The sequence below is a fragment of the Symphalangus syndactylus genome, chromosome 12 (assembly GCF_028878055.3).
Source record: "Symphalangus syndactylus isolate Jambi chromosome 12, NHGRI_mSymSyn1-v2.1_pri, whole genome shotgun sequence".
Lineage (NCBI taxonomy): Eukaryota > Metazoa > Chordata > Mammalia > Primates > Hylobatidae > Symphalangus > Symphalangus syndactylus.
Window position 1 is genome coordinate 141,684,260 of NC_072441.2, and position 9,866 is coordinate 141,694,125.

Here is a 9,866-nt window from a genome sequence, read left to right on the forward strand (position 1 = left end):
GGTGAGAGTGTAAACTGGTACAACCAATAGACTCTTTGGTAAAGTTGAAGATGTGCACACCCTATAAAACAGCAATTCCACTACAGAAAATCTTCAGCATCGCCAAGAGGAGATAGGCACAAGAATGTTCTTAGCAGCACTGTTTGTAATAGCAAAATATTGAAAACTACACTAAATCCATCCATAATAGAACAGATAAATGAATTGTGATATACATAAATCTCAGAAACATGATACTGAGTGACAACAAACCAGCTGCAGAAGAATGCTTATGGTATGACTCTAATTTGTAAAATTCAAAACCATGCAAAAGTAAACTATGTGGTTTAAGGATACAAATATACATATTAAACAATACAGAAAAAGCAAGGGTAAACTCAAATGTCAAGATGGTAGTTACATCCTAGAGGGGAAAGAATGGGAATGGATTATGAAGTAGCACACAGAATATCTCAAAAGATAAAGGTAAAAAAACAAAATAAAGGTAAAAATAATATTCATATTCTCTCTCAGTAGGGAGGAGATAAAATGAATGGTGGATAATAGGTGTCTGTTCAAATACTCTCCTTTATAACATACATACGGCCGGGCGCGGTGGCTCACGCCTGTAATCCCAGCACTTTGGGAGGCCAAGGCAGGTGGATCATGAGGTCAAGAGATCGAGACCATCCTGCCTAACACGGTGAAACCCCGTCTCTACTAAAAATACAAAAAATTAGCCGGGCGTGGTGGCTGGCGCCTGTAGTCCCAGCTACTAGGGACGCTGAGGCAGGAGAATGGCGTGAACCTGGGAGGCGGAGCGGGCAGTGGGTCGAGATGGCGCCACTGCACTCCAGCCTGGGCGACAGAGTGAGACTCCGTCTCAAAAAAAAAAAAAAAAAAACATACGTTATAATCTTTTTCTTAATTTTTTTTCTTTTTTTTGGAGACAAAGTCTCACTCAGGCGCCGAGGCTGGAGTGCAGTGGCCCGATCTCGGCTCACTGCAATCTCCGCCTCCCAGGTTCAAGAGATTCTCCTGCCTCAGCCTCCCGAGTAGCTGGGATTACAGGCAGCTGTCACCATGCCCAGCTAGTTTTTGTATTTTTAGTAGAGACAGGGTTTCACCATGTTGGCTAGGCTGGTCTCGAACTCCTGACCTCAAGTGATCTGCCCACCTCGGCCTCCCAAAGTGCTGGGATTACAGGCGTGAGCCACCGTGCTGGGCCGATCTTGTGTAATTTCTGAAAACACACAAATCCCCCTCACAGGTCTCGCATTTCTTAAGGTGGGCATTTTAGGGTCAGCAATGCCATTGAAGGGATTCGACTGACGAATCCTAAAACGAATACCAAATATTTTTAGATTTTCATTGTGCTTTAAAGGAAAGACCTCAGGGTTTGACGACAAAAAGACCTAGATTTGAATCCAAGCTCTAACAAGCAGTGTGACCTGAGATTAGTCAACCCCTTCAACAAAAACATGGACTCCCAGCCACAGGCGCAGGGGTACACGCAGGGCAGGAACGCTTGGGTGATAAATATGAGGTCCTTTCCCTCTAGAGTCCACGGTTTAAGAGAAGGCTGACAGGAAAAAAAAATTAAATAAATAAAAATTAAAAATTAAAGAAAAATATATAGGTATCTCCACAGCCTGCCAACAACAGGTCGTTCCCCGTCCTCTTGAGCCCATTTTCAACACAGCTACAAACTGCTGCTTTAAAATGCACACCGGATTAAATTACTTGCCTGAATATAGTCCTTCAATTGTTCCCCTATGTCCTCAGGATAAAAGGCTTCCCGAGTTCTGCGTGGGCCTCACGGGCTTCCCTCTCACGTGGCGTCCTCACAGGTCCACATTTGGCTCCACCCACGCCGTCACGCAACTGGCATCTGATTGGTGAGCGTGGAGGAAGGACTGAGCATGCGCGACCCAGCTCCTCCCTCCGTCCCTAAATTTAGATCCTGGAGTAGCTGAAAGTTTGAGTTCTTCCCCTTCCCAAGCCCCCAACTTCTATTAAGGCATAATTGACATTCGATAAACTGCACATGGCCGGGTGCAGTGGCTCTCGCCTGTAATCCCAACACTTTGGGAGGCGGAGGCGGGTGGATCACCTGAGGTCAGGAGTTCGAGGCCAGCTTGACCAACATGGTGAAACCCTGTCTCTAGTAAAAATACAAAATTAGCCGGGCGTGGTGGCAGGCACTTGTAGTCCCAGCTACTCGGGAGGCTGAGGCAGGAGAATCGCTTGAACCCAGGAGGCAGAGGTTGCAGTGAGCCGAGATCACACCACTACACTCCAGCCTGGGCAACAAGAGTCAAACTAAAAATTAAAAAATAAAATAACTACACATGTTTAAAGTGTGCGGTCTGATGAGTTTTGAAACAAATATACACACATGAAACCTTCACAACAATCAATATAACGACCCTATTCATTCCCCGCCAAACTTTAATCCTGCCTCTTTGTTTCCTGCCTCTCTTCCCCCTCTGCCCTTCCCTCTGCAACTGCTAATCTCTTTTCTGTCGCCATAGATAAGTTTTCATTTTATAGTATTTTATATAACTGGAATAATTTGGGGGAGAGGGGGTCTGGCTTGTTCCACTCACTACAAGTATTTTGAGATTCACCCATGTTGTTGTGTAAATCAATAGTTCATCTCCCTGGACCTGACCATCACTTTTCCCAACAAGAAAGGAAGAAAAAAAAGTTTGTTCCATTTTACGGCTGAGTGTGCTCCATTGTATGGATATATGACAATTTGTATATTCATTTACATGTTCATGGACATTTGGGTTGTTTTCAGCTTGATGCCATTACAAATGAAATTACTATGACCATTTGTCTATAAAAGTCTTTTAAACATTTCCTTTTTTTTTTTTTTTTGGAGAAATGGCTCACTCTGTTACCCAGGCTAGAGTGGAGTGCAGCGGTGCCATCATAGCTCACTGCAGCTTGCAGCCTCGCCCTTCCAGTCTCAAGCCATCCTCCCACCTCAGCCTCCGGAGTAGCTGGGATCACACCACCACTCCCGGCTAATTTTTTTTTTTTTTTTTCCTGTACAGATGGAGTCTTGCTACGTTGCCCAGGCTGGTCTTGAACTCCTGGCCTCAAGCATTGGCTTCCCAAAGCGCTGGGATTACAGATGTGAGCCACCATGCCCAGCAAGTCCCTAATCCATTTCCAGCGAATTTTTGTGTGTGGTGAAAGGTAAAGATCAATGTTCAATTTTTTGCTCATGGCTATCCAATTGTTCCAGCATCATTTGTGGAAAGCATTGCCTCCATTAAATTGCCTTAGCACTTGTGTTGAAAATTAACTGGTTATGTATGTCTGGGCCTATTTCTGGACTCTCTATTCTGTTCCGCATATCTCTTTATGCCAAATACCATACTGTCTTGATTACTGTGGCTATATAATAAATCTTGAGATCAGATAGTGTAAGGTAGTTATCTATTGATACATAACAAATTACTACAAATTTAGTGGCTTGGCCAGGTGCAGTCGCTCACACCTGTAATCCCAGCACTTTGGGAGGCTGAGGCAGGTGGATCACTCAAGGTCAGGAGTTTGAGACCAGCCTGGCCAACATGGAGAAACCCCATCTCTACTAAAAATACAAAAATTTTTATGTTTTTGTATATATATATATATATATATATATATATATGATGGCTGACGCCTGTAATCCTAGCACTTTGGGAGGCAGAGGCAGGCGGATCACGAGGTCAGGAGTTCGAGAGCAGCTGGCCAATATGGTGAAACGCTATCCCTACTAAAAAAAATAAATAAATAAATATAAAAATTAGCCAGGCATGGTGGCACATGCCTGTAGTCCCAGCTACTTGGGAGGCTGAGGCAGAAGAATTGCTTGAACCTGGGAGGCGGAGATTGCAGTGAGCCGAGATTGCGCCACTGCATTCTAGCCTAGGTGACAAAGTGAGTTTCTGTCTCAAAAATAAATAAATAATACAAAAATTAGCCGGGCATGGTGTCACAAGCCTGTAATGCCAGCTACTCGGGAGGCTGAGGCAGGAGAATCACTTGAACCTGGAAGGTGGAGGTTGCAGTGAGCCGAGATCGCACCACTGTACATCAGCCTGGGCGACAGAGTGAGACTTCGTCTCAAAAAAAAAAAAAAAAAGAAAAATTTAGAGGCTTAACACACACATATTTATTATCTCATAGTCTCTGTGGGTCAAGAATCCGGGCATGGTTTAGTTAAATCCTCTGTGAAGAATCCCAGAGACTGCAGTCAAGGTGTATATAAGCCAGGGCTGGATTCTTATCTGGAGACTGGACTGAAAAATAATTTGCTTTCCAGCTCACATGGTAGTTAGTAAACGGAAACTGAGAGCTTCAGTTTTTTGTTGTTTGGCTGTTGGTGGGCACCCTTAGCTTCAAGGGGCCTCCCCAGTTCCTTGCTACATAAGCTTCCTCAACATGGCCAGAAAGGAGAAGAGGAAGAGACTCTAGCGTGGATCTGCTAGCAAGAGAGTCTTTTATAACTTAACGCAATCACAAATGGCATCCCATCACCTTCATCATATTCTATTGGTTAGAAGCAATAGATGGTCATGGGGCCACCTTAGAATCTGCCCTCCACAGGTAGTATAAGTTATCCAACTATGTTTTTAGGTTTTTCTTTCTAAAGTGTGTGTGTGTGTGTGTGTGTGTCTATTCTAGGTCCTTTTCATTCCCACATAAATTTTAGAATCAACCATAAATTTCTACCAAAAAAAAAAAAGCCAGCTGACTTTTGATTAGGGTTGTGTTAGATCTACAAATCAATTTGGGGACAAATAACACCCTAACAATATTGAGTCTTTTCATCCATGGACATAGTGTATTTTTCCATTTGGGTAGGTTGTCTTTCAGTTCTCTCAGTAATGTTTTCTGGTTTTCAATGCACAGGTCTTGCACATTTTTTTTTTCAAACTTATCCCTAAGTATTTTACATTTTTGGTGCTATTTTCTTTCTTCTTTCTTTTCTTTTTCTTTCTTTCTTTCTTTTTTTTTTTTTTTTGAGACTCTCACTCTGTCGCCCAGGCTTGAGTGCAGTGGCACAATCATGGCTTCAGCTTCCACCTACTGGGCTCAGGTGATCCTTCCACCTCAGCCTCCTGAGTAGCTGGGGCTACAGGAGCACGCCATGCCTATTGTTTTTTTCTTTTTTTTTTTTTTTGAGACAGAGTCTCGCTCTGTCGCCCAGGCTGGAGTGCAATGGCGGGATCTCGGCTCACTGCAAGCTCCGCCCCCTGGGTTCACGCCATTCTCCTGCCTCAGCCTCCCGAGTATCTGGGACTACAGGCGCCCGCCACCACCCCCTTCTAATTTTTTGTATATTCAGTAGAGACGAGGTTTCACCGTGTAGCCAGGATGGTCTCGATCTCCTGACCTCGTGATCCACCCGCCTCGGCCTCCCAAAGTGCTAGGATTACAGGCTTGAGCCACCGTGCCCGGCCTTTTTTTTCTTTGTTTTTGTAGAGATGGGGTTTCATCATGTTGCTCAGGCTGGTCTTGAACTCCTGAGCTCAAGTGATCCACCCACCTTGGCCTCGCAAAGTACCAAGATTACAAGCATGAGCCGCCACAGCTGGCTGGTGCTATTTTCAATTTTATCCTACCATGCTTAGTCAATAGGCTTAGAGAAGCAGGCACCTTCACTGTGTGGAAAGCCAAGGTTGTCCTGCACTTACTGTGACTAGGTAGGTAGGCAAAGCACATGAAATAAAGAGAAATACTAGCATTACCATTTGCCTTCACTTTTTTTTTTTTTCAGGATGGAGTCTTGCTCTGTCACCCAGGCTGGAGTGCAGTGGCACAATCTTGGCTCACTGCAACCTCCGCCTCCCAGGTTCAAGCAATTCTCCTGCCTCGGCCTCCTCAATAGCTGAGATTACAGGCACCTGCCACCACACCCAGCTAATGTTTGTATTTTTAGTAGAGAGGGGGGTTTCACTGTGTTGGCCAGGCTGGTCTCGAACTCCTGACCTTGTGACCGGCCCACCGCAGGCTCCCAAAGTGCTGGGCTTACAGGCATGAGCCACCACACCCGGCCTGTCCTCACTTCTAACCATGCCCTCTTATCTAAGTCTTATTAGCGAGTAAGCCAACACCTTGCTCTTCAGCCAATTTTTTTTTTTTTTTTGAGACGGAGTTTCACTCTTGTCACCCAGGCTGGAGTGCAGTGGCACAGTCTCAGCTCACTGCAACCTCCACTTCCCAGGTTCAAGAGGTTCTTCTGCCTCAGCCTCCCGAATAGCTGGATTACAGGTGTGTGCTGTGCGCCACTACACCCGGCTAATTTTGTATTTTTAGTAGAGACAGAGTTTCACCATGTTGGCCAGGCTAGTCTCAAACTAGCCTGGGAGTTTGAGTTCCGCCCACCTCGGCCTCCCAAAGTGCTGGAATTACAAGTTGAGCCACCACGCCCAGGTTTTGTTTTTTATTTATTTTTGTTTTTCTTTTGTTTGAAGTGGAGTCTCTTGTTGCCCAGGCTGGAGTACAGTGACATGATCTCAGCTCACTACAACCTCTGACTCCCGGGTTCAAGCGATTCTCTTTCCTCAGCCTCCTGAGTAGCTAGGACTATAGGTGTACACCACCACATCCAGCTAATTTTTGCATTTTTAGTAGAGATGGAGTTTCACCATGTTGGCCAGGCTGGTCTTGAACTCCTGACCTCAAGTGATCCTCCCACCTTGGCCTCCCAAAGTGCTGGGATTACAGGCGTGAGCCACCATGCCCGGCCCTTCCTCCAACTTTTTGATATCTACTTTTCAATTCGTTCTGAACTGGTACAGAGAAGAGGATATGATTTATTAACACCCTACAACTTCAACATCTCCATCTGACTAGTGAAACCCACTTGTATTTCAAAACTCAGGTCATGTCTTCCTGCCTTCATGACAACTTCCTGACATTCCCTCCTTCCTGCACTTCCTGTGGTGCAAAATATAAAACACTTTGCTGGTGTCCTTTGTTGACATAGCATTCCTCTTCCTCATCCTCTTTCTCCCACTAAACATGTAAGTCTCAAAAGCATGAAGAAAACCATATACTATTTATCTTTGTAGCCCCAGGGTCTACCACAGTGTCAGACAGGACATAGATGTTCAGTAAATGCTTGCCAAATAAATTATGACCACATGATTTCAGTCTTGAAAAACAATGACTGCTCATTATGTGGCAGTTAATGCAAATATCAGAATATAAAATCCTAAATGTATTAACTTTACAACTATATAAAATGTTACGTATTGAAAGGCAATATGTAAAATAAATTGTCATTGCATTTGGGATCTTTTTTAACAAAAAATTTTTAAACTCTTCATTATTATTAATGTATGAATTCTCTCCCCCACACCCTGACACACACTTGGAGTTGGAGGGTTAATATCACATGGGACACTGAGACTCTGAAGGCAGTTGGAGGAAGAAGACTAAACATAAGAGAAACCAAGCCCAAATGCCAAGTGCAGGGGCCAGGAGGCAGGACAAGGAAAGAGATCACAAGGCCTGGAGTTCGGGGTTAAATGAGACAGTATTACCAGGACAGCAAGGTTTAGGGCAGAGAGAAGTTCGAGTATTGCTTCTTTAAGTATCTGTGGGAGCCTCTGGATTTCATTTGTTTACCATACATTAAAGAGCACCTGGCCGGGCGCGGTGGCTCACGCTTGTAATCCCAGCACTTTGGGAGGCCGAGGCAGGCGGATCACGAGGTCAGGAGATTGAGACCACGGTGAAACCCCGTCTCTACTAAAAATACAAAAAAAAAATTAGCCGGGCGTGGTGGCGGGGGCCTGTAGTCCCAGCTAATCGGAGAGGCTGAGGCAGGAGAATGGCGTGAACCCCGGAGGCGGAGCTTGCAGTGAGCCGAGATCGCGCCACTGCACTTCAGCCTGGGCGACAGAGCGAGACTCCGTCTCAAAAAAAAATAAAAATAAAAAAAAAATAAAGAGCACCTACTATATGCCAGACACTGTGTGTTGGTTTCACAAAGATGAATGAGACAAAGTCCTCAGAAGGATAATACAAAAATACTTAGGCCTATTATAGTAGAAGTGTTGCAAATCAAAGACAAAAAGAAGATACTAAAAATAACCATAGGAAAAAGGGAAATGACCTTCAAAGGAGCTTATAGCTAAATTTCCAACAGGACAATAGAAGCTGAAAGACAACAGAATAACATTTTCAAAGTGCTGAAAGAAAAAGTCATCAAACAATATTACTTATCAAAATTGTCCTTCAGAGATTAAGGAACTAGAGCCGGGCACGGTGGCTCATGCCTGTAACCCTAACACTTTAGGAGACCTAAGTGGGACAATCACTTGAGCCCAGGAGTTCGAGACAAGCCTGCAACATAGTGAGACCCCCATCTGTACAAAAAAATACAAAAAATTATTAGCTGGGGGTGGTGACGTGCACCTGTCGTCCCAAATACTTGGGATGCTGTGGCAGGAGAATCTCTTCAGCTCAGGAGGTTGAGGCTCCAGTGAGCTATGATCATAGCATCACAGTCCAACCTGGGAGACAGACAGAGATCCTAGCTCAAAAACAAAACAAAACAACAAACAAACAGAAACAGGCAAAGGACTCGAATAGATATTTCTCCAAAGAAAACATACAAATGAGGCCGGGCGCGGTGGCTCAAGCCTGTAATCCCAGCACTTTGGGAGGCCGAGGCGGGTGGATCACGAGGTCAGGAGATCGAGACCATCCTGGCTAACACGGTGAAACCCCGTCTCTACTAAAAAATACAAAAAAATTAGCCGGGCGTGTTGGCGGGCGCCTGTAGTCCCAGCTACTCGGGAGGCTGAGGCAGGAGAATGGCGTGAACCCAGGAGGTGGAGGTTGCGGTGAGCCGAGATCGCGCCACCGCACTCCAGCCTGGGGGACAGAGAAAGACTCTGCAGCTTTCCGCCGCTTGGGCGCCTTGTCCGGAGCTGCGGCCTTAGGCTTGGCCTCCTACGGGGCGCACGGTGCCCAATTCCCAGATGCCTACGGGAAGGAGCTGTTTGATAAGGCCAACAAACACCACTTCTTATTTTTTTATTTTTTTTTATTTTTTATTATACTTTAGGGTTTTAGGGTACATGTGCACAATGTGCAGGTTTGTTACATATGTATCCATGTGCCATGTTGGTGTGCTGCACCCATTAACTCGTCATTTAGCATTAGGTATATCTCCTAATGCTGTCCCTCCCCCCTCCCCCCACCCCACAACAGTCCCCGGAGTGTGATGTTCCCCTTCCTGTGTCCATGAGTTCTCATTGTTCAATTCCCACCTATGAGTGAGAACATGCGGCAAACACCACTTCTTACACAGCCTGGCCCTGTTAGGGGTGCCCCATTGCAGAAAGCCACTCTGGGCCGGGTTATTGCTAGCTTCCGGAACGACCTTATTCTGCACCAGCTTTTACTACCAGGCTCTGAGTGGAGACCCCAGCATCCAGACTTTGGCCCCTGCAGGAGGGACCCTGCTACTCTTGGGCTGGCTTGCCTTGGTTCTTTGAGCTCCCTTTTGCTTAACTACTGGGTTTTCTGGGCAGTTTTTTTTAAAAGAGTTGGAGTAAGAAGAGGATTAAAAAGGAAAGGCAAATTAAAAAAAAAAAAAAAGAAAACATACAAATGGCCAGTAATCACACTAAATTACGCTCAATATCACTAACAATTAGAGAAATGAAAGTCAAAACCACAGTGAGATACCATTTCACATTCATTAGGATGGTTATTATTAAAAAATAAAAACAACAGAAAATAACAAGCATTGGTGAGAATGTGGAGAAACTGGAACCCAAGCTACCCTACATGCTGCTAAGAATGTAAACTGGTGTAGCTGCTACAGAGAACAGTACGGCAGTTCCTCAAAAATTAAACCTAGA

General features: G+C 45.0%; 1 protein-coding gene across 1 annotated transcript; it reads left to right on the forward strand.

Annotated features, from left to right (window-relative positions):
- Window positions 1-230: 230 nt before the first annotated feature.
- LOC129468967 (transmembrane protein 256-like) lies at window positions 231-9,605 on the forward strand. The gene is made up of 4 exons (XM_055255007.1): window positions 231-274; window positions 1,765-1,877; window positions 8,883-9,012; window positions 9,290-9,605. Exons 1-4 carry the CDS (start codon window positions 231-233, stop codon window positions 9,495-9,497), a joined length of 495 nt encoding a protein of 164 aa, XP_055110982.1. The 3' UTR covers window positions 9,498-9,605.
- Window positions 9,606-9,866: the final 261 nt, after the last annotated feature.

Coding starts and splice junctions, on each gene's coding strand:
- LOC129468967 (XM_055255007.1), top strand. CDS start 231: ATGATACTGAGTGACAACAAACCAGCTGCAGAAGAATGCTTATG. Junction 275..1,764: donor GCTGCAGAAGAATGCTTATG/GTATGACTCTAA, acceptor CTATGTCCTCAG/GATAAAAGGCTTCCCGAGTT. Junction 1,878..8,882: donor ACGCAACTGGCATCTGATTG/GTGAGCGTGGAG, acceptor CCTGGGGGACAG/AGAAAGACTCTGCAGCTTTC.